Raw genomic sequence first — 24755 nt, 5'->3', positions numbered from 1 at the left:
CCCACCCCAAAAAAAATTAAGTTTATTTTTAAAAAATATTTTCAATTTCAAAAATTATTTTCTACTCTAGTAAAAATAAAAGAAATTTTTCAAAAACATTTTTCATTCATAAATCAAACACAAAAAATCTTTTTTGAAAAATATTTTCTACTCACCAACCAAACATGGAAAAATAAGTCAAAATCCAACTTGTTTTCCAAGAAAACATTTTCTAGGAAAACATTTTCCATGGAAAACATTTTCCTTCATACCAAACACACCCAAAATATTCACAATAATTCATAGCAAATATCGAGACAAGATCCTGTTTTATATAAGTATTTATTATCCTCCATATACATATATTTCACGTTGATATGTCTCAATTATATAATGAATTTTCTAATACCAATATGAAATTCAAAAATACCTGCTACACTTTGTTGAATAGGTAAGCAAAGTTGTAGCTTCGCTCCTATTTTTATGGAATAAAAAAAAGGTAATTTTACACAAATTTAGAGTATCAAGAGTTAATTATACTTATCTTTACTATTTTTCAAATTATAAAAATTCTTTAAAATTTAAGAATTTGGATATATCACTCAATCTCCCGATTAATCGAGTCTCAATTTCAGATACATATCTCAACGTTCTGATACATCACGTTTTGATTTTAGATATATCACTCAACGTCCTGATACATCGGAGGAGAACTACAAAGCAAAACTTAATAACTTTAATCTAAATTATATATCTGTGTTTAAAAAAGTCACTTATTATATATAAATAATATATTCAAAATTCAATAAGTTTTAAAAAAGGGCATTATGATGACTGATGCACAAAGCGTATCGTGTTTGTAGGGACAAAGGACTCGCACTCACGAAGTGTGATGTAGACAATCTACCTAATGTAAGCATCAGTAAGAAAATCGTAGCTCCGACCCTACTTCCATTATAAAATTGATAAATGTGTGAATTATTGTGGTATATATAATTCAACATTGTTAACCTGGAATCATGGACAAAACTTGTTGCAGTTCAATTAAAAATGGGTGCAAAACAAGCTGTCCTTCTATTTACTCTGATATTGGCTTTGGGATTTATCCCTTTACTTGTATTTTCTGCACAAGCTATTCCATTTGAAAGATTTGAATCTTTAAGAGTTGTCAAAAAAATTAACAAAAATGGTCCTTTTCTTGGACTTATCACAGTGTATGCACCAGAAGAAGAAGCTTTCTTTAAAACTGGTGTTTTTAGGCCTGATCCTAGACACCCCTTTGTTGACTTATCAGGTCGGGTTTTGTTGGTTTAACTGAATTCATTACTTTCAACTCGACTATACTTGTGTAATGAAATAAGACTATTTCTCAATTTACTGACTCTAGATTTTGAATTTGTTGCAGGTAGACGATTTCGGATTGGGAAAGTTGAGGGCAAAAAAGTCATTTATGTAAAATGTGGAGTTGGATTGGTGAGGTTTTTCTGAAATCTTTCTCTCAAAAAGTTAATGGATATTGTCTTTTTTTGTGTTTTAAAAAGTGCTTTTATTCTTGTCCTCTTGTTGATGATAAGAGACAAGAAAGAAAGGCCAATTAATGGACGTAATGAGATGGTTGAGATTTTTTCATTCTGTTCGGGATCCAACTTTTTGAAAACGAATTTTTTTTGATAGAGAGTGTTTGATCCGGTTGGAATCTTAAATAGTCGGGCCGAAATAGGAAGTAAGAGTAGAGTGATTGTAGTTATTATTCAGTTGGTTGACTGTCTAAATTTTCAGTTTGTTGGTAAGAGTTCGATTTTGTGACTGTTGTTTTAAAAAAAATTGATGAAATAGTTGATTGGTTTCCTTAGGTGAATGCAGCAGCAGCAACACAACAGATGTTGGATCTGTTTGACATAAAAGGGATAATCCATTTTGGTATCTCTGGCAATGCTAACAGTTCTATGCAAATTGGAGATGTCACAATCCCAGGGCAACTTGCACAAACAGGGCTTTGGGATTGGCTGGTAAATGATGCTTCTGAGTTTTAACCCTTTAAACAAATTATATTGCTCGGACTTTCTAAAAATGCTACCGTATCCATGTCGAATTCTCTAAAAATGTACAACTTTTGGAGGAGAGCACATATCTGTCAACATTTTTTGAAGAGCTCGAGCAACTTAGTAAGCAAACCTATTTTGTACTTTGATTATCTATGTTGTTTGGACTCTCCAATAGTACTGTCACATCAGTGTCGGATATGCATTATTTTTGGAGAATCCAACACATATCCGTCAACATTTTTGAAGAGTTTGAAGATTTCATTGGGTATGTTGTTGTTGTTGTATATTGCTTGGACCCTCCAAAAATACTGTCAGATCCTTAAAAAATGCAGAAGTTTTGAAGGATCTTTCAAAAATGCACAACTTTTAAAGGATCCAACAAACACCCGTTGAGCAACAAAGGAAACAAAATTTTTTGGTATTTCTATTTGTGTTGTTTGGACCCTCCAAAAATATTATTATACTCGCGTCAAATTCTCCAATACATGAATTTTAAAGAATCTTACACACATTCTACAATATTTTTGAAGAATCCGAGCAAATAGATTTCCATGTATTCAAATAGTTGACTCACATAAATTTGTTTGTTTTGTACAGAAACCAAATGCAACTATGGAGCCAAATGATTTTGCTCAATTTGATTTCAAGAGCTATAATGATCCAAAAGGAGGGGAAAATCAGTTGGGAAAAGTTGGATATAGCACTGAACAGTTTTACTCAGCTGCAGGGGAGGTCAATGTGCCTCAAAGACCAGTTTGGTTTAACATAACCAACAATTGGCTTCATGTAGCCTCTCATTTGCAAGTAAGTAATATTAGTACATAGAATCATATCAGCTTGCACACACTTCAATTATACTTTCGAGTATATCTATCATCTCCCCTAGTATAGGTGGGACTCGAACCCCCTTCGTCAGTTACCACATTTTATGTATACCGTAGATGTTGAATCTCTTGGTAAAAGTTAAGCATAAAGCATAAACATGAGATAACTATGCCCTCCAACTTTGAGTATGCACAAGTAGACACTTAAACTTGTATAAAATTGACAAGTAGACACATGTGTCCTACATGACATAATACACGTAGGACGCCACGTAGGATGCAAAATTGTCATGTAGGACAAATGTGTCTATTTGTTCAATTTTATACAAGTTTAAATGCTTATTTGTGCACACCAAAGTTAAAGGTCATAGTTACAGCTGAAGTCAAGTTAAGGGTCATGTTTATGTATTCTGCTAAAAATTATGTCTTCGTCACTAAGTACAAATACCAGATAACTATATCCATCAAGTGGAGGTGGATCTAGGATTTAAATTTGACGGCTTCAAATTTTAGGTTTTTACATTGTTGTGAAAAACAATTTTCTTGAACCGAAGGTCTATCAGGAACAACCTCTCTACCTCACGGAGATAGGGGTAAGGTCTCCGTGCACCCACCCTCCCTAAATCTCACTTGTAGGACATTTTATACTACTTCTTTATGGTTATTTTGTTGTAGTTGTGATGTGTTTGGATGAAATTAACAGGGGATAAAACTGGATCAATGTGCAAATTCAACATTGTGTCTACCAGAAAAGCCAAAACTAGTTGTTGGACTGAAGGGAGCTACTTCAAACTTTTTCATTGACAATGCAGCTTACACACAATTCCTTTTCAAAACTTTTGGTGTCACATCACTTGACATGGAAAGCTCAGCTGTAGTAATGGTAACTTGCTTTTCCTTCCGTTAAGTTATATACATCGTCAGTTTAAGATGTGATGAGATGGTTGATAAAAAATATCGAATTTAGTTGAACTCATAACATACCAGCTCCATCTATCTCCGACTACATGCAACCGTCCATAAAAAGTAGATAAGTAACACTGGAAATAAGACAAGTTACGTATTATAACATGTTAAAACATATAATAAGTCTAAATTTTAATTATTATTTTTTTTGCAGTATTCGTGTATATAAGTTAAATTCTTTTTTGGGTTAAAATTTCATTGTTTTTCCCTTTTTTTTTGTGCAGACATGTTTGTCAAATGGATATCCAGTTATTGCAATTCGTGGACTATCAGATTTAGCAGGAACACAAAAAGGGGATAACACAATAAGATTTTTTGGATCTTTAGCTGCTCTAAATACAGCAAAAGTTGTAATTGGTTTTGTTAAGTCACTACCGATAAGTCATGTTTCTCGATTCTAGCTAGAATATTATCGGAGATGGATTTAGAGCAGGTTCTATGTATAAGTTCGATTGAACTTATTAATATTGCTCCAATTATGTATGTGTATGCCTAAAAATATTTAAATGTATACGTATAATAAGATCACACACGCTTATTATGAATCATCTTTCTTTTGAGCCTAATGTTCAATTTTTTTTTGTTAGAATTTGTGATTTGTTGGATCATATGTATACTGATCATGAACCCAAACACCTACTATTGTTCATTCAAATTCCTCAAATAAATTTTTGCAAACTCAAAAAAGATAAATAAGAATAACAAATATAAATTTTATGTAGACATCTTTTTTTTTCTTATTTATTTATATATTTATAGTTTTCCATATTTTTTCCATTCATCATTGTTTATGTAGGATTATGATATTTAAAAGAATTGAGGGTTATAAAAGTATTATACACATGTGGTCTAATTATAACAAAGTAAAATAAAATATGCAATAGTTGAAGAAAAAAACGTAATTTAATTACTTAAAAATGGGAGAAAAAGAAATTAGTACATTAATTTGGAAATGTAGGGTTTGCATTAGTTACACCTCAAAAGCTTGATCAATTTACAAAGGGGTTGTTTGGTTCGATTCGAGTTGAACCAAACAATTCCTTCGTAAATTGATCAAGCTTTTGAGGCGTAACTAATGAAAACCCTACATTTTACCTATATTATTTTGCAAAAGATTTTTCTATAACTAATGCAAACCCTACATTTTACCTAATGCGAACCATTCGAAGATAAGTTAAATAAGAAATTAATTATGGAAATTTTTTTTTGGCCAAAATATTATTTTACCTATGTTATTTTACATTCTTTTGAACATTTTTACATTTTTAATTTTAATATTGAATTTATTAAAGTGCGTGAGTAACGTAACCCAAAATTTTGAACCTTTATAAAGGCCACAATATAGGAGTTGGTGCCCAATAAATTATTAAATTCATGAAATTTGTACATAATCTGCAAACATGAAGACAAAACCACCATTCATGATAGGAAAGGGCCATAGAGACATTCAATTAAATACTTTTAGTCACTTCTCTCACATTTTGTTTATTTATATATGTCAAACTGGAATAAAAAAGTGGACCAAATTATGAATTCCCCAAAGGCATCAAAATTAGACCAAAAGAATCATTGCCCACCAAACCCCTACTTTTTTCCTAGCCCGCCACTATTATCACAATATCATTATTTTCATTTCTAAAACTTAAAAAAGAAGAAGAAATTATTTATAAGAATAATCCAATTGATTGAGCAAGTAGAGATCCCCCAGATACTATTTTGATTGAGCTCATTGCACAAGATTTGCTATGATTTTCCTCTTGTATATGATTTTGCAAACTATTACGCATCAACCAAAAAAATAATAATTCAACATATTATTATTACTTTACAATAATTTAATTATAAACTAAAGTAATAATGTGATTATTAGTAAAATTGAACACATCTTATAAAGTCGCATAAAATTTCGATAACTACACTTACTAGGAACTATTTTGAACCTATACTCGAACATAAGGGATCATTTTTGCCATTTACTCAAGTTATTGGGTTGACATATATTTTATACTTTGTATGTTATTTACAGCGAAAAAAAGGAGGAAGAAAGTTCATAGCGGAACAGAAATAATAAGCATATAGAAGTTGAAGCAAGCAAAGCGTGGTGGATCTGTGAATGATCGATGGCGCTCTCCCGACTTCGTCATCCGTTGATTTTCCGAGCACCTTCTCTTCTACGAGCTCGCCGTCTTCTCGCCGCCGGTCCTTCTAACTCCTCCACACTCCGATCGCTCCATCAGTACGCTTTCCTCTTTACATTTTTCTTTTGTCATTTTCTGAATCGCCGCAATTCGTTAGCTCAAAAGCCTGTAATCGATTCTACTGGTTGTAATAAGAATTATAAATTGCTTAATGTTCGCGTTGATTGTAGATATTAGCTCAAAAACAAGGAGAGAATAGAAATGATAATATATATGTCTGCTCGCTGCGCGTTTGGATTTTGTAGCTATAAGTTTTTGAGATTGAATAATATTTGGTCATTTAGGCTAGAAGAAGCAAATAAGTGTGTGGTGTAATGCATTATTCAATTTTGCGAACTTTCTGAACTGTTTGGACTTTGGAACCTCAAATATTAATTTGATTTATGGTATAAGTTACTTGGTTTGCTGTTGAGTAATTTGAAGATTTTCTTCTAGTTAGAGGACTAATTTTTTAAGATCACATCTAGCAGTTTGAGGGAAAAACTGATTTTTCTTCATCCAGTAATGTTCCGAAGGTTCCTATTTTCATGTTTAGGATGTGGATTGGGGGTTCATTATGGTGGAAAATTTCAGTCGTGAAAGAAGAGGATTGTGATGTTTTCAGGGGAGTTCGTAAAGTATTTTCGGTAATATTCATTCAAATTAAGGGTATACAGAGCATTTCAAAAGGCATGCTAATATGTCTAATTATGAATATAATTAGGCATAGATGGAAAGGCAGATTGCAAGACTGGCTATATCTCGTGAGAAATGAAATGGAACTGGGTGCCTCGTTGGTTGCAGTATTGCTAGTAATTGAAGGCTTGCACTTTTTATAGAAAAAAGATATCAAAGATGAAGTAATAAAAGGAGTAACAAGAAAAGCAAGCTTAAAAAAAAGCAAGAATGGAAGGCTTCAGAGTGCTCTAAACTTTGAACTTGAGAATAAATTTGGTGGACAAGACAACTATATTTAGTGACAAAAAAGGAAAGATCTTCCTGTTGATTCTTTGTTTTCTTTCCTCATAAGCCTTTTGGTGCATGTATACCAAGTACTTTTTTAGTCCATATTTGTTCAGTGAGTAAACAAATGGGAAATTAGGTTTTCTTTTTGTTGGGTTATATAAGGCAGCATTGAGATTGCACCCCTTCAATGTAGTTTAAATAATTTCATTATTAAATAAAGAAAAAGTGGGGTGATGCACCAACGTTTTTAGTCAAGTACTTTTATTGATGTATGCCAGCAAAATACTGGAGTAGTTACTCTATCGTTGCTGTCTTATTATCAGTCATTTTGCATAAGAAATTTGCACAAGAGACCTCTACTTTCACTTAATTCCTCAAGTTCCAATGATTGTAGTGTGTGTTCAAACTTATTAAGAAGATGCATTCTTTCTTAATCACTTTGGCAGAATAGAATGTGTATTTTGATGTTTATTATTTCCATGCACCTAAGACTGTGGACTGGTGGTCAATAAAATGAGGTAAATAGTGGAGATCAAGGAAAAAAAGTATGTAGGTGATTTCTTCCCATCTGCCTAAGCCTTGGTGGGCAAAGTTACCCGATAGTCGGTACTATTCAAGTGGGAGGTAGCAGGTACCTAGTGGAATAGTCAAAATACGAGTAACCTTGCCCGAACACCACCATTATAAAAATGATTCTCATTGTTCCCTTGTTAATATTTATGAAATACATTTATTAGATTTGCAAATTTTCATTAATCATTTATTGGGTGTAGTGTTCCTGGGGTGCTGAATCAAGTTCCTGATGTGGATGCTTCTTCATTAAGGTCTGATGTTGGTCCATTCTAGTGGTTTATTTACTGAATTGTGCCATCTCAACTTAAAAGGTGTAACTGATATATATATATATTTTTTTTTTTTTTTGATAAGGTGTAACTGACATAATTTCTTCTCAAAGAAAAGTTCACTAACATATTTTTCCTTTCCCCAGAGGACTTTCGTTTAGTATTAAGATGAATGTATAGGTAGAACTATATTAGCTAGTAACTAATTTTTCATTTTAAATGTAGCATGGTTTAAGTGGGTTTCTTGGATCTAATGCCATGTCAAAACCAGTAATAAAGCATTAAGCTAGTTAAGCTTTTTCTTGTCCTATAGAAACTCCAACCTAACTCAACGGTTTTCCAGATTTCATGTGGTCTAGTAGGGCTTTTGTGCAATGATGGATACATTTCCTTAGAAGGGCCTAGCATAATGATTAATGTTTTTTCCTCCCTATCATGTCTGTGGTGGCATGAGTCCCACATTGATGTTTTTGTTTTGCATAAATTATAGATGCTGGAGATGAATCCAACTCTTTTACAGATTAAGGTCAAATGAGATGATACTCCCTCGATCTCAAAGAGAAACTTTATCTATACACTCCTTAATATGGTTTAAGATCTTTTTGAGAAAAGGAAGGTTATTTAGGGACGTATATTCCTTAAAGTTCAAATGGAAGGACGTTGAGATGATGCAAAGTTACCAGGAGATGGAAAAAGGAATGAGCAATAACAAAAGCTTCATCTGAAGAGTCCTAAGATCTGACTACATTAACTTCTTTTAGATGTGTGATGAAGAAACTGATTTATCTAGTAAACCTGTCTATCACTCTGTTGTCAATTATGTCCAGAAAGATCCTTCTTCCAAATGATGGCTCATGGCCATAAGTCTTCAGCATTTCTCTCTCTCTCCACCAACCTATTGCTATCTGACTGGGATATTTTCTATGAATAAGATGATGCGTATCTTCATAAATTTATGGCTGAAATGGATATGATAAAATTTTAGAGACTCCTCAATAAATTCTTCTATTTTATTATGGCCACTAACTGGATTTCTCATGTCATATGCTCAGTGAATAAAATTCTTGAGAGATTGATATTTTGATCTAATAACCATCTAAATTTTGAGTTTTAGCTGTAGTTTTTAGTTTGGGGTGCCAATACTAATAGTAGCATAGTTGCTTAGTTAGTCTTTCGTCTTGCATATTAAATCTTACTGATTATCATTCTGGTTTAGCAGAAAATAGAGTTAATGACAAACAAGGATAGGCTAGAATCTTTGCATGGGAGATGATATGGCTTCTTTAGAGATTAAGTTGCATCAGTGTCGTATTTACATTGAACTAAATGCAATTATTAATTATTAATCTGCTGAAGGTAGTTTAATCTGCTCCATAATTGTTTTTTCTCGAAATGTATGCTGTTCACTGACTATGAAGTTTGGTCAGGCCTTTAAATTTCCGCCTGCTTAGTGGAGTACATGTCATACCATCTAAGGTTAGTTGCAACACATGTCTTTCCAATAAATTTCATTACTTTATGTTCCCTGATTCAATGGTGGAAATGTTGCAGCTACAAAGTGGTGTTCGGCACTTCTCGTCAGCTGGTAAGCACATTATACAAATGATGTTGCTCCCACCCAATGCTATTATCTTTCCAGATATTTATAGATTGCTTTCAGTAACTTCCACCATCATATCTTGACTTTCAAGTGCAACACGGAATGAAAAATTAGTAAGGGGTCCATCTGAAAAGAGCATATAAAAAGAAAAGTGGAATACAACTTGAGAAATTCTTTCAACTTCTAACATCTAATAGAAATTGCACGAAACACGTGATAAGTCCTTTCCTGTTGGTCATGTTAGTAACATTGTTTGTAGGAGACCATTGCTTTGATCATGTGCTTATATCTTAACTTGAACTCCTCATTTGTACTGTTTTTCTATACCAAATAGCCCCTTCACATGTTATCATTTCATTAAATTATAGGGATGTGTTTCTTGGAGCTCCCAGTTTTTTTTTTAAAAAATAAATTGAAATATAAAAAGATGGAGTCGGTGCAAACTAAGCTAAAGATAGCGCACAATGGGAAAAATGATTCATATAGGTGATATCTACTAGTTGGACATAGGTTTTAGCTTGTTAGAGAACTTCTAAAACTCTTACTCCCTCCGTCCCATTTATGTGGTACCCTTTGACTTGGCATAGTGTTTAAGAAAAAAAGGAAGATTTTTGAAACTTATGGTCTAAAAGAATTCTTGGATATTTGTGTGGTTGAGATTCATTTCATTAAGGGTAAAAGGGAAATTTTAAAATTAAATTGTTTCTAATTATAGTAAGTAGACATTCTTTTTGGGACGGATTAAAAATGAAAGGGGGCCATATAAAATGGGACAAGGGAGTATTATAATTACTATCTCCGTATCAAAATAAGTGCACTTCCTTTTTTAGTTTGTACAAAAAGAATGCATCTTTCTATATTCGGTAACTCCTTAAACCCGATATTTTACGTGGCATGTTTATTACTAGAAGATTAGAGGGCAAATGGACTAACAGTCCGAAGATTAGAATCCAATGCCTTAGCTAACTTTATTTTTGGTGTAAACAAGATATTGTAGGGGATAAAGTAGACATTGTTGACTTCATAGGTAACTTGTAAAGTTTTTGTTGAGTAGTCCTCACTGAGCAAAGTGCACATACCATGTGTGGATTGTAAAATGTTCCTTATCATTTTTTGTTGATGACTTCTTTTGCGAATACAAAGTTGCCTTTACTCAAAAAAAAAAAAATTTCAAAGGGCATTTTTGAACATTACACACATCTTTAGTTTAAGACCACAAAATTCAAAAGTCTCTTATTTCTTAAACTTCGTGCCTAGTCAAACTAAGATAGTTAAACTGAAACAGAGGGAGTATTAGTTGTATATATTTTATTTATTTTTCACTTTCATTTTATTTGGTATGATGATGATTTGAGTTGAGCTTAAATGGAGAGGTGAGGATTTATATAGCAAACCCCGACTTGCTTGGGACTGAGAAATAGTTGTTGTTTGAATGATAAAGAGATGGAATGCTAGTTCACATCCTCTGACCTGATGCTTAAATCTGATGTTTTGGAGACTTCTGGTTTAGACTGTATTTACTTCTAAGTGTTATCTTGTACTTCAAATATTCCAGTGGCTGTTCCATTACTCTGATTCATTTGGGAAGACATAAGTCTCTTCAAATTTATACATGTATGTGTTATGTGGTTCAACACTTTTGATCACCTCACCTGCTACATATAATTGTAAAGAAGCCTGACAAGGTAATTTTGGTCCTCGCTGATGCATGCTAAATCTGAGGTGTTCCCTATTCAGCAAATGTTAGATTACTATATGTGTATTTTGTGTTCTCCAAATATATGATTTCGTCCTCCGCTTATCAGTTTAGTATATGCTATGTTGGACGTTAGATCACATGATATTAACTCAATTCCTCTTCATCTAGTTCAGCGGCCCTGGAAAGTGTAAGAATGTTTAGCCTTAAGATAGAAAATCTGGCTAATGGTGCATTTGGTTGTAACATAATGCAGGAACATTGAAAAGCAGTTAAATCTCTGACGTATATATGCGATGGGATAGTCCTTTTAGCTTCTAAGGTGTTAGGCATGTCATGCTCTCCAAGATGTACATCTCTTGGAGAGAATGTCTTGTTCCATTAAGCTGTATATTTCTTTCCCCTTTGGTTAGTTTATTTTCTATTTTAGAAAGACAGTGGAAAGATATTTGGTGACCTTCAGACACATTATACAACTTTTATCTTGAACTGTGTGAGAATCTACTGATAATATGAAATTTTATGTGGCAGAAATGAGGTTTTTCTTTGTTAAGTGTTATAGTACTTATTTCCTACTATTGCAGAGGCTCCTTTATATGCAGAGGTGGGAATGCCAGCTTTGTCCCCTACAATGGTAATCTTAGCGGCATTATTTCTATGAATGATGAAGTTTTCTGCTTATCATTTCCTTATTATTGTGGAAATTCTTAACTTACATGTTCATCTCACTGCAGACTCATGGTAATATAGCAAAATGGATAAAGAAAGAGGGGGACAAGGTCAGTTGCTTTCATGGCTACCGAAAGTTAAAGTAGTACAATATCTTCTCTTTTAGACAAAGATAATGCCTGCTAAAGTATTAAGGCTCAATAACTGACATTTCTATTTTATTACACTCTGTTAAATTCGGATTTCCTAACAGATACAAGCAGGGGACGTACTATGTTTGATAGAGACTGATAAAGCAACACTTGAGTTTGAAACTCTTGAAGAAGGGTAAGCCTATATTCCAATTGTGTTGTATTTGTTTAAAACTTACAAGTGAGGATTTTCTTTTGACAAGGTATGTAATGTTCTTTTCTGATGTTATTACTTTACTTTAGATATTTTCTATGTGATTAGTTTTCTTCCTGATGCTCTTGCTGTTCATAAATGCCTGAAGTACTCACTCTAATCATCCTGTTAACGGATGCACTTCTTTAACGTAATTGGTTTTGTTGTTTGGGGATATCATTTGCAGTTTCCTTGCAAAGATATTGGTCCCTGAAGGAACAAAAGATGTACCGGTGGGACAGACTATAGCAATTACGGTAATCAGAGTTCTTAGATATTTCTCCTGCCACTTTTCCTCTTTATTTTCTATTTTGTGATTCTCTCCTTTCAGTTAAGCACCACAAAATATAATTGAAGTGATAATGCTGCACTTTTCTCTTTTTCTTTCGCTTCTTCTCTGGAGTTCTTTGCTGCAAAATCGAAAAAGAAGTCTGTGTTATGTCACAAGAATTTCCAATCGTTTTTTTTAAAGTTTCTATTGTTCTTTTTGTTCGCATAAACAGTAGGTAACTAAAAAATTCTCATTTTGGGAAGTGGGTGTTCTCTCTGAAAAGTTGTCAACTCCTCCCCCCTTTTAAACTAGTCTTAGCTAACAAAAAAGGTACAGGCTTCTTTGGTAAACAAATTCTTTTGTGGGTCCCAAAATAATATTGATTTGCCTATCAGAGACCTGACAGTTGTAAGACTGACACCCACCAAAACAACAAACCCATAACCATAGATCAAAGCAGGTTGAAATTGGTGTAAATATGAAAGATTGAAGACTAAATACATTCACTCCTGGAAATTGTAGTATCTGGTTTTCTGCAAGTATTTTTTTTTATTTTTGAGAATTAAAATGAAGTATTGTAGCTATTATCTGATAAAATCAAAGGTTTTTTACATTCTAAGCTTTTCCTGCTAATAAGACTACACACTGTTCTCTTCCTTCAGAAGTTTACCATAGCCACCATGCTATAAGTATCAGCCAACGTTCTCTAAGTATCAGTCCTTTGTGTTGTGTCTTCGAAAGGAAAGCCATACTACCAATGTTTATTTATACAACATCGCTCTTTAAGCCCTAAACCACGAAATGGGTTTGCATTGAACTGTTCAAAGTCGAGCAACCTTGTATGTCTCCTCTCCAATCAGAAAGCATCATCCTTTCATTGAATTCCAATAGTGTCTGGCAAATGGAACGGAAGTCGAGAGTTTGTTACGAAAGATTGACTGCCACATACAAATTGCAGAGATGATAGAAATGAAATGGCAAGAGGCAGGCAGTCAATGATTCTCTGTGAAGAGATAGTATAGAGGTCTACTCAATGGAGGGGATTTAAGACCTGATTGGAAATCAGTTTGGAAGACTAAAGCACCAGAGAAGATGGTGTGTCTGAGATGGTGTATTATGTAGGATGCTGTCAGCAAACAATCTGAGGAAGAGAACGAATATATGCTGGACAGGAACCACCTCATAGTACATTGTAGTTTGCATCAGATATATGGGCATTAATATTCTCCTTGTTAAACTATCTTGGGGTTTACTAGATAGTGGCAAATGCTGTAAGAAGTATTTTTTTTAACTAAAAAGAGGATGGAAGCGAGAAAAAGAAGATATGGAAGACAATTTCTTTGTGCGTTCTTGATGATTTGGTTGGAAAGAAGTGAATGAATCTTATAAGGATTCAAAAGACCAGCATGGAAACTAAATGAAATCCTTTTGCTTCACTTGTATTTTGAATTAAATAATGTTTTTCTTATTGTGCCGATAGTTGGATAGTTTTTTGTGATAGCCTAATGTTATATACTCTGTCACTTTGAAGCCATCTTGGTTAGAAATTTAATTAAAAGTTCTTGATTTATCTAAAAGAGTCTTTGTATTCCAAAAGATAATTATGAGAAAGGTAAGTGCTGGGGAATTTTGATGGATTAGGATACTCCGTCCTTTGTACTAGAAAACGACTGGTATCAAGGTTCTCCTCTTCAAGTACTGAACTTGGAGGAGAAAGTAAAGTATGCATTATGCAATAAATTGATAGTGTCCTACCTAGAGAGACAACTGCTAAATTTCTTTCGTGGTCTTCTTTCTTTCTTTCTTTCCTTCAAGAGCTGAACTTTTTTCGTTGGTATTCTCGACTGAGTTTAACTCCATTTTTTATGAAGGAAAGGTTTCAGTAAAAAAATCTAGAAGATGCAAAAGAAGTTGTCTTAGCTCCAATACATGAGAAGAGACTATGATATGATTAGGGAGCTAACAAAGACCAAAAATTGGCCAGAGCTGTTTACAGGGGTTCAATTGCTCCAGCAAAACAAATTAAGCAAACATCTAGCTTTTAGGGAGTGTTTTGGCGTTGAAATTCCATCAAAACATTTCAGTTCCTTTCTGTCCAAAAAACACTAAAAGATACTTGGAGGGATTATCAATAGATCTTCTTGGTGGCTTTGCCAACTCTCCTTAAGTACCAAGTTTCATATGCTTTTTTTTAATTATTGTGAGTGGCATGACCCAGAAGTCCCAAAAAGATGCACTAGCTACGAAGAACAAGAGGAAGAAAAAGGTTAAAAAAAAAAAAAAAGGAAATGGAGGAAGGCAAATGTATAACATCTTTAACTCCATTTTTTTATTAGCAGACCAATGCTATCCAGGAGCAAATTGGTATTCTTTGTTACAATGTTTCTATGTCCTGAAAGAGTTTACCAACTAGGAGCTTTTTTTGTCAAGTGAATCTTACTGTAGAAGATCTGAAAAGAATTTCCTGACATGGTTGAGATCGAATGAAAGTAGCAATGATAAACGGGAGGAAAGTATTCTAAGCTCAAACCGAAGTTAATAAGAGTGCTCACTGAATACTTTAGGTGGTAAACTCAAGTGGAAACAAGACTGCCTTCTAATAGAAATGGATCCTGGTTCTGAAGGATCTTTATAGACTGCCTAATCCCAGTTTTGTTTTCCTTTTTACTTAAATATAGCCATAAAGGCTATTACTATCTCATGGCTAATTAGACATGAGTATGTAGTATTGAATGCTTTAAATCTACTAGCAAGTTCTTGTCTTTTGGTTCCTCAATCAGCAGCTTATTTCACTATTATGAACTGATTTCTCTACCTTAGTATGAACTAAACTATGTTCCCTGTCAGAGTCACCTTTAGATTAAATTCTTGCAATGTTTTTCTGCTTCACTATATTGGATGTCTCAGAGCTTTCTCATTTCCTACATGCTTAGCTTAAGCGGGTTGTGTAGACTGCCATGGGCATCTATTATTGTAAATATTTTTCTCTAATTGAGTAGGTGGAAGAAGCAGATGACATACAAAAAGTCCCTGCTACCGTTGGTGGTGCATCAGAGGTTAAAAATCAAGCATCTTCTCAGACAGATGCAGCAAGGGGAGACGGGGCTCCAGAAGGGAGTCCTGCGAATATCAGCTCATCTGAACTTCCTCCTCATATGATCCTTGATATGCCAGCTTTGTCCCCAACAATGGTATGGAAAGTTAATAATGGACTCTTTAATTTCCATGCTATACTTGTTTCCTTTATCTGTCAATGCTGATGATATCTTTGTTTGAATTCTTACCTATAGAACCAAGGTAACATTTTTAAATGGAGGAAAAAGGAAGGTGACAAGGTTGGTGTTGCATTATAAGAGACTTGTGAATTTTCACAAATACCCCAGACACTGGGCAGTGATGACTAAAATAGCATGTCTAACTGTTATCTTATTTTTCTTTTGACACAGATAGAGGTTGGTGATGTTCTCTGTGAGATAGAAACTGACAAAGCAACTCTTGAGCATGAAAGTCTTGAAGAAGGGTAAACTTTCCCATCACATTTTAAATAAGATGTTTAATTGCAAGAAAATAAGATACTGTTAGAGATATATATCTATTACTTTTTTTTACTGCACCTTCTATGAGGTAATTTCTTAGGACTTTCTAGAATAATAGAAAAGCAGCCTCAAATATTGAAGGAAGCATCCTTCCTAGCCTCTTCATATTGACTTTATATAATGGCGGAGGCCTTCTTAGTTACATCTGCTGCTGTTTATTTCTGGGAGTATGTGAGGCTGTTTTCATTATGGTTTTATCATGTCTCTGAGTCTTTGAAGTAGAAGACATACCATTCCATGTGTATCCTGTTTGCTCTTGTAGATTATGAAACTCTTTCCCTCTGATTCAGTGTTGGTTTTACAATTTCATGTGTTCGTTTTCTTTGGCCACAAAAAAATATTTTTATCTGGTGTGATTTGCAGATTCTTGGCCAAAATACTGGCACCTGAAGGTTCAAAAGATGTGGCTGTTGGGCAGCCTATTGCAATCACAGTAAGTTGCTAATGCTCCTCTCTTTTTTCACCTTCTGAGAGAAGTTTAGAACTTTCTGTTGTCTTAACCATATGAAGATGCAAATCAGTATATTCAGATTTAGGGTAGGGACTTGTCTTAGTTCTTTTTTTTTTTAAAAAAAAAATATTTGATCTGGTATAGTTACTCTGCTATGGATTATAACCCTTAGCATTTTGTGGAATTAATACTTCTTTTTTCAAGGTTGAGGATGAGAATGATATTGAAGCTGTGAGGACATCGATCAGTGGCAACAATGTAGTTAAGGAAGAAAAGCCGGTCCATCATGATGTCACAGCTAAAGTTAGAACTCAGACAACAGGTTTCAATAGAATCAGTCCAGCTGCTAAGGTGTTAATTACGGAACATGGTTTAGATGCATCATCAATTCCAGCATCTGGTCCTCGTGGTACCCTGTTAAAGGGAGATGTTCTTGCTGCATTGAAGTCTGGAAAGGGATCAAGCAACAATTCATCAGTTGGGAAGGCAACTCCATCTCCTCCTCAGGTCAACCAACAAGCTACTTTAACAAAGTCACTTGGGTTAAAATCTGATGGACAGCAAAATGATGCTTATGAAGATTTACCCAATAGTCAAATTCGCAAGGTACTATGAACTGCCATTAGCAGTTATTTAATCCTTTTACCTTATTGTACTTGTTAAATGATAGAGCTTAAATTGTGTCTTTTAGGTATTTTATGTTATATACTATCATATTTGCTAACACATTGAAAAAAAAATAATGAAGGAAGATCTTATTTCTTAGATATAAGGATCAATTTCATTTATATATGTAATACGAGTCTCTTAAATTTTTAAATGCGGGTGAGAACATAACAGAAGAAAAGGGGTTTATGAATAATTTGATTAATACAAGGCAAACCTACTTATAGAATCAAACACTATACACATTGTATTTGAGGGTGTGTCATCCTTCATAGGGGGCCATTCTAATCTTCTCCACCATACACATTATATTTGCTCAATTGAAGACAATATCTAGGCTAGATGCCTTTCGTATTTACTTAGTTGGTTCAATGTAACCCCTATAGATACCCTTGATAACTTGTTGCAGTTTATATTATTTCCCTGGTTTTAGAATAGCCACCCCTGTTTAAGGAATTTCCTACTTTTTTTGAGAGCTCAATTGCAATATCATTGTTTGATCTTTTTTGCATCTTCTTGATGCTAGCAATGGAAGTTTCACTTCATCCAAAAAATGTATCTAACAAAACTTAACAGTTCCAACATTCTAACTCTAACATAATGCACTAACACAACCAACTTAGCTGGGAAAACCAACTTGAGTTTTTTGTTTTATTCTGAAAATAAGGAAAAATGAAGTCACCAGAGAAGTTGTTGGAAAAACATGCCAGAAAATTGTGTTAAATGGGATCTTGTGAATTCCTGACTGCTGTTTTGCAAAGCAATAATAAAGCATTGAATTTTAAGATTCTACTCCCTCCGTCCCATTTTATGTGGCACCGTTTGACTTGGCATGGTGTTTAAGAAAAAAAGGAAGACTTTTGAAACTTGTGGTCTAAAACAATCCTTAGATATTTGTGTGATTGTAAATCATTTCATTAAGGGTAAAAGGGAAATTTTTAAGTTAAATTGTTTCTAATTATAGTAAGGTGACATTCTCTGACACTCTGTTTGGATCATATCCATTGTTACCCATTATTTAATAATGTATTGTATTGTATTGTACTCTACTATATGGTAGATACAATGTTTGGCTAAACTGTATTGTTTGTTGTTGTTTAATAACATTTTAATTGTTTGGTTTGATTGTATCGTACTATATTGTAATTTATAAATTTACTAAAATATCCCTAATTATTCTAGGGTAGGAGGTTTGACTAGAATTAAATAATATAAGGTAAAAGGTAAAATAGTATTTTGAAATATTATGTAAAGATATAATTGAAAAAAGAAATTAANTACAGTAAGGTGACATTCTCTTACACTCTGTTTGGATCATTGTTACCCATTGTTTAATAATGTATTGTATTGTATTGTATTGTACTCTACTATATGGTAGATACGATGTTTGTCTAAACTGTATTGTTTGTTGTTGTTTAATAACATTTTAATTGTTTGGTTTGATTGTATCGTACTGTATTGTAATTTATAAATTTACTAAAATATCCTTAATTATTCTAGGGTAGGAGGTTTGACTAGAATTAAATAATATAAGGTAAAGGGTAAAATAGTATTTTGAAATATTATGTAAAGATATAATTGAAAAAAGAAATTAAGTAACAGTGGGAACACACCAAATAGGTTGTTTCATAAAATAGGGGTTTTCATTGTTACGTAACAACGAAATTTAACAATACAATACAATATATTTTAAGTAACAATCAAAACAAACATTGTAGGTATAGTAACGATACAATACAATACAATGAGTAGCAATGATCCAAACAGAGTGTTAGGGACGAACTTAAAAGGAAAGGGTGTCACATAAAATGGGATGGAGGGAGTAATACTTTTGATTCTTTCTATTTCCTTTCTTCTTTTTTTCTTTTTTCTTGCGCAATTCTTACTCTTCATTAAGAGGTCTTCGATCAACCTTCTAATAAAGACTAGTTGATTACCAGAACAGTTCATTTTATTAAAAAAAATACCACCCCCTGTATGAACTACTCTTTTAAGGTTAGTAATCACCTCGTTAAAAACAATTGACTTTGGAATTTTGGATTGGATGATTTAGTAAACAGAAAATTTATTTGCAACTATTTACGTTGCAAAATTGACAACCAGACCTTCACAGTACTTGTTCTATCTATCTTAGTTGAAATATGGTAACAATTCCTAAATATCATGCTTTAGACTTAATAACAAGTCTATAGGTTTAGAAAGAAAAAAAAGTAAACAATATTTTACACTTCAAAAATAAATTTTGGACAGACAACTGTAGATGAAAGGTGTAAATTTAAAGAGAAAGATAACTTATTAAAGGAATTTGAGAGTCTTAACTGATAATACTTGTAAGTTTGTCTGTTAATATGGAAGTGAGGTTGGTTTTGTACTTTTTCTGGGGAAACTTTTATTTTGTTTCGATAAAGAAATTGTGTTTTGTTTACCAAATAAACATGTGTTACACCTTCCTTTTAAAAACTTTGTGGCGGCCTAAAATTATTAAGGTGGCAGTAGTAACCAAGTTAAAATTTCGGTGCTCTTAAAAATCATTCTTTGCATTTCTAGACCTAGTGAGTTTTCCTTTCTTGAATGAGCATTGAACAAAGACTAACAAGTTGATCTGTGAAATTTCAACTTAGAAGGTTCAGTTCGTAAATCACCCAAGGAGAAGTTGAAATATGAATAATTATTTTCACCTTTAAAAATTGCCTAAAATTAAAAATATGCTAATAAATCAGCTGTTCGAATAAGGACCCCAAGTAGGATATCAGCTGCTCAAATAAGGACTCCAGGTAGGGTATTAGCTTGTCTTTTTTGTTTTCCTCTTTTCTGGTATAGTGCTTCTTTTGCAGTGTATTCATCGTGGTTTTTGCTTATTATGTGATCCACTTTCGACTTGGCTTATGCTCTACATTGTTCTTATTTTTCACTAAGTTTAGGTGCTATCAATGTATTCTTCACTCCCATTTCCTGTGTTTTTTATGCATATAGGAGACTTGCACTGATGACATCTCATACTTGATTTGCTGTGTCTCTCAATCCTTATATTTTGCAGGTGATAGCAGCAAGGTTATTGGAATCTAAGCAATCTACTCCTCACTTGTACTTGTCCGCAGGTTCTGTCAATTCTCAAGTTCTTAGTGCTATGAGTAGTAATTCCTAATATCTAATATGTGGAACTTTTTCAAATTAAGTTATTGGAATCTAAGCAATCTACTCCTAACAGATGTTATATTGGACTCCCTTCTCTCCTTCAGAAAGGAGCTTAAAGGTATAGAATTAAGATGTTTAATTTGTATTGTTGCTTGTGCTGATATTCCTTCATAATGATCTGACACATCTTTATTCTGTGCAGAAAAGTATGATGTTAAAGTCTCTGTGAATGACATTGTAATCAAAGTGGTTGCAGCAACATTAAGAAATGTACCAGAAGCAAATGGTGAGATTTTATTAGTATTTTCATTGCTAATTGAAGTTCCTTAACTTATTTCACATTAACAACTAAAATGTAGGATGAAGCGAAGCATAGTTAGCTATGAAGCCTAATTGTGAATTTGTTTAGTATGTGGAAGCAGGCTTTCTAGCTTTGTTAGAGGAATGACCATAATCTTTTTTCTCAATTTTGATACTTCCCAGTCAGTTTCATTTAGTTCTTACGTCAGGAAAAGATCATATGATCTCTGAAAGGAGATGTAGGAGGGACAAAAGATAGCTTTTCCAGTTAATGTGAATGGTGTTTGTTGTAACATGCACTTAGATATCATATAATCCTTCTTTGTCAAAAAAATAATAAAAAGATATCATATAATCCTTTACAAATGTATATTTGTTGTGTTCTGTTTTAGGTAAATATTAAGAATTGATATTGTCGTGAACATAATAATGTCGCATCGATGGTAATTGACTTGTCATTTTTCCCGTTTCCCTTAAATGCTCATGGTTTGGGCATACTAAGGGCGATACAATTAGGAATGAGGGTATCCGAGACAAGGTGGTAGTGAGCTCCGTGGTGGACAAAATGACAGAAGGGAGACTAAGATGGTTTGGGCATGTGAAGAGGAGATGTGCAAATGTCCCAGTGAGGAGGTGTAGGTGTGAGAGGTTGGATGTAGTGGGTACGAGGAGAGGGAGAGGTAGACCAAAAAAGTATTGGGGAGAGGTGATCAGACAGGAAATTGTAGCTTCAGCTTACCGAGGACATGACCGTAGATAGGAGGTTGTGGAGGACATGTATTAGGATAGAAGGTTAGTAGGCATTGTTCGTCCATACTAGTAGTCGTAGATTACTTGTGTAGTTTTTGTTCTTCAACTGTCGTATTATTTTGTTGTGGAACTGTTCTGTTACTATCTGTTGTTTTTGTCACTATGTATTGATTCTTTTACTTCCATTACTATCTGTTGTTTTTTTATTGAGCCGAGGGTCTACCGAAAACAACTTCTCTACTAAGGTAGGGGTACGGTTGCGTATACTTTACCCTCCCCAGACCACATTTTGTAGAGTTACACTGTGTATGTTGTTGTTGTGTCTCAAATGCTCATGGTGTATCAATTTTTTTCTTATTTGTAAGTTCAGAATTGAACATTTAATTTGACAAATGAGGCTATAAAGTTGTGTATTTCCATTTATATAAATGAAGCATGTTAGCTCTCTTATTTCCAGAGGTCTAGTGGGTCTCCTCAATCTCTTTTACTAAGAAGCACTCAGTGAGACACTTAATCCCATTAGGCTTCATCCTAATCATGTACCATCTCTGTTGGTCTGGAGTGAAGCCTCTTAAGTCTTCACTGTCTAACTTTTCTTCACGGAAAAAATACTCATTTTGTAGAGGAGAAACTCTCGTCTCATTTTGCAAAACCTCTTTCTGGACGGAATAGAAGACTTGTCTGGTTACGTACTACAGTTGTTCTCCAGTAATTTTTTTTTTAAAAAAATGCATTTACAGATTAATAGCTTCTATATGTGTACACTTCTTCTTTCTCTTTTTCCCATAACTCAAAAAAAATCTATCCATTGACCTTTATGTCGTGGAATCACAAACTTTTAGTCAAACTGGCCAAAGAATTCTATATCCTCTTCGCTTCTGTATATATTGCAACTTATTGTGGAAAGAGTTGATTTTGTTTGCAGTCTAACTCTTCATTCAAACAAACTTTTAATGGAGACCACTATTTCCATGAAACCTATTCTAGTTTTGGTTCTTCTCCCGGCATTCATAGTAACTATTGATAGCAACGTTGATTTGTTGGTGTTTGTCTAGGATACTGTAAAATTGTAAGGTGACCTTTTTCCTCATTTGTTTCCTGTACATCATGATACAATCTAGACCAGCAATTGCGAGTATGTAATTTTTGCTGAACTGTTCTTCGGAAACCTGTAGCACTTCTCTTTTCACAATACCCTTATAAGTAATAACCCACCCCCACAAGCAAGAATAGCTGAAAAGGCTGGAGAGTTCATTGTATTTAATTGATGGCTATATCCTTCAAATATGGTTTTCCGGTAACTAAGATCAATTCATTCCTGATCTATGCTTATTCTTCATTGACTTTCACCACGTAGACTTTTAGTTTACTTCCGGATGACTAGCTTAATGAAAGACGCTTTCTCCCGTGAAATGTTAGTTCACTGAAAAGCTACTCTCTTTAAATCCATTACAGCTTACTGGGATGATGGAAAAGGTGAGGTGGTGCTTTGTGATTCTGTCGATATATCTGTTGCGGTTGCCACTGAAAAGGTATGCGGCATACTACTGTTTTGTTGGATCTTGTACAAATCTTGTTCTCATTCCATTTTCTTGAGTTTCAGGGCTTGATGACCCCAATTATCAGGAATGCTGATCAAAAATCCATATCCTCAATATCTGCAGAGGTAAAAAGGGATATAGGTTGAACTGTTTATTTTTTCAATATCTCGGACGATAAAGGCTAGACACACTATTTTCCTTTAAGTGGGGATATTGAAATTCTGTTTAATGTATAAACAATAGGATTTTGATGCTTTGAAGGGAACTGCAATTTTGTTCATAGAAGCTAGCACAAGAAATATTTTCTGCAATACGTATAAACTGCATATTACCTGTCCTTATTTAGGAGTCTAATATCCCTGCTTATTGTGGTTTCTTACCTTTTCATTATCATCTACTTGTGCATGAAAGATCAAGGAGCTTGCTGGAAAGGCACGAGCTGGAAAGCTTAAACCTAATGAATTCCAAGGAGGCACTTTCAGGTGAATAATCGACTTTAGATTCTAGGCATTGTAAAGAGCAGCTCTGTTGGACAGGAATTATATCTTCTGTGTTCTTTATGCAGCATTTCAAACTTGGGCATGTTTCCAGTGGATCGGTTTTGTGCAATTATCAACCCCCCTCAGGTCATTATACTTTTCTTCCCTCTCATCCGGTAGCACCCCTGCATGAAAGATATCTGCTATTCCTCCCCTTTGATTGAATAGATTAGCGGTTTATGTCAGCCTCTCCTTAACTATTTAACTTTTACAGTTGATGCATTAAATTTTATAACTGAACTGTCACCGGTGAGTTATATAACCTAATAGGTCTCCAGAACAGGTCATTCCTGTCACTGCTCATAAATCTCTAGCTTGAAATCCATAACATTGTAATCTCTTTCCTCAGGCTGGTATAATTGCTGTTGGTAGGGGCAATCAAGTTGTCGAACCGGTGGTTGATGCTGATGGTATAGTTCTGACTGAAATTTCTCCTTGCATAATTTTTTTGCTTATTCAATTTGTTGAAATATTGCCAACACCACACCGACTAGTTTAGGATCGAGATGTATAGTAGTTGCTTTAACTAGTTGAATTTTGCTTCCTTCTTTTCAGGAATTGAGAAACCAGCTGTAGTTAACAAAATGAGTTTGACATTATCAGCTGATCATCGTGTCTTTGATGGGAAGGTTGGAGGTAAGTTCAGACTTCTGATCTTTTAAAACTAGTATAGTTTACACAGAAGTAGAGATTGTCTTTTATGCTACTAGTTCACATGTTTACACTTCTTCAATCAATCTTGCAGGTGCGTTCGTTTCAGCATTGTCATCTAACTTCAGTGACATCAAGAAGCTTCTACTGTAATACAGATGAACTGTCTGGGAACAAAATATCCTACAGGACAACCTGTGCAGGCGGCATAGTTCTTTTCTGATAATAGTTTGCCTCTTTCAGATCTCAAGCTTGTATTAATGGTGTCATTTTTGTTCTTGAGGATAAAAATGATTGAGGTCCATAAAATTGGACTAGTTCCAATCCCAGTGATACTACCAAATTTTCTGAGATGCTAAGTTTATGACACATCATAGTCCATCTGTTCTCCCTGTAAAGTTGTACAATAGGGGTGCCTCAATATTCTTTACCAAATAAAGAGCTGATTTTTTCCTCTCTTTGCTCATATAATGTTTTTCCTTTACTTTTACAGACCATGTAACTGCATGCAACTGCTAAACCAAATTTCTTTTGTTAATCACCAAAAGAAAATTATTGCTCAATAGATATTAACTGATAAATATAAAACTCAATGATGAGAAGGATATAAATAGTTGTTATTGTGGTAATGTGTTACCCCTTGCGGTTGATTATATTTAGAAGAATCCTCTCAACACTAAGCCGTTTGGCCATAGAATTTCCAAAGT

General features: G+C 33.9%; 2 protein-coding genes across 4 annotated transcripts; both read left to right on the top strand.

Annotated features, from left to right (window-relative positions):
- The first annotated feature begins 853 nt into the window (after positions 1-853).
- On the top strand, positions 854-4362 carry LOC125845416 (bark storage protein A-like). The gene is made up of 6 exons (XM_049524917.1): positions 854-1273; positions 1385-1452; positions 1833-1988; positions 2622-2828; positions 3552-3731; positions 4039-4362. The coding sequence occupies exons 1-6, from the start codon at positions 1030-1032 to the stop codon at positions 4213-4215; spliced, it is 1032 nt and encodes a 343-aa protein (XP_049380874.1). The 5' UTR covers positions 854-1029; the 3' UTR covers positions 4216-4362.
- A 1475-nt stretch (positions 4363-5837) lies between these two features.
- LOC125845418 (dihydrolipoyllysine-residue acetyltransferase component 1 of pyruvate dehydrogenase complex, mitochondrial) lies at positions 5838-24508 on the top strand. 3 transcript variants are annotated; one of them, XM_049524920.1, is made up of 24 exons: positions 5838-6050; positions 7731-7781; positions 9218-9275; positions 9351-9384; positions 11680-11729; positions 11830-11874; positions 12018-12091; positions 12336-12405; positions 15419-15610; positions 15710-15754; positions 15866-15939; positions 16379-16448; positions 16671-16817; positions 16914-17072; positions 20170-20230; positions 20341-20385; positions 20470-20553; positions 22773-22849; positions 22921-22983; positions 23270-23340; positions 23424-23484; positions 23747-23807; positions 23953-24033; positions 24143-24508. In XM_049524920.1, exons 1-24 carry the CDS (start codon positions 5935-5937, stop codon positions 24199-24201), a joined length of 1848 nt encoding a protein of 615 aa, XP_049380877.1. In that variant the 5' UTR covers positions 5838-5934; the 3' UTR covers positions 24202-24508. The 3 variants fall into 3 exon arrangements, with proteins under 3 accessions (XP_049380877.1, XP_049380876.1, XP_049380875.1); XM_049524919.1 differs by having other exon boundaries at positions 9227-9275; positions 16671-17072; XM_049524918.1 differs by having other exon boundaries at positions 16671-17072.
- Positions 24509-24755: the final 247 nt, after the last annotated feature.

Source organism: Solanum stenotomum, chromosome 11, assembly GCF_019186545.1.
Source record: "Solanum stenotomum isolate F172 chromosome 11, ASM1918654v1, whole genome shotgun sequence".
NCBI classification, from domain to species: Eukaryota; Viridiplantae; Streptophyta; class Magnoliopsida; order Solanales; family Solanaceae; genus Solanum; species Solanum stenotomum.
Note: the sequence above shows the minus strand (reverse complement) of the source record. Positions and strands in the feature narration are given on the sequence as shown.

What these genes read in the sequence shown, in the direction of transcription:
- LOC125845416 (XM_049524917.1), top strand. Translation starts at nt 1,030, where the DNA reads ATGGGTGCAAAACAAGCTGTCCTTCTATTTACTCTGATATTGGCTTTG. An exon ending in CCCCTTTGTTGACTTATCAG is followed by an intron (nt 1,274 to 1,384) that starts GTCGGGTTTTGT and finishes AATTTGTTGCAG; the next exon opens with GTAGACGATTTCGGATTGGG. An exon ending in AAAGCTCAGCTGTAGTAATG is followed by an intron (nt 3,732 to 4,038) that starts GTAACTTGCTTT and finishes TTTTTTGTGCAG; the next exon opens with ACATGTTTGTCAAATGGATA.
- LOC125845418 (XM_049524918.1), top strand. Translation starts at nt 5,935, where the DNA reads ATGGCGCTCTCCCGACTTCGTCATCCGTTGATTTTCCGAGCACCTTCT. An exon ending in GGAAAAAGGAAGGTGACAAG is followed by an intron (nt 15,755 to 15,865) that starts GTTGGTGTTGCA and finishes CTTTTGACACAG; the next exon opens with ATAGAGGTTGGTGATGTTCT. An exon ending in GGCAGCCTATTGCAATCACA is followed by an intron (nt 16,449 to 16,670) that starts GTAAGTTGCTAA and finishes TCTTTTTTCAAG; the next exon opens with GTTGAGGATGAGAATGATAT.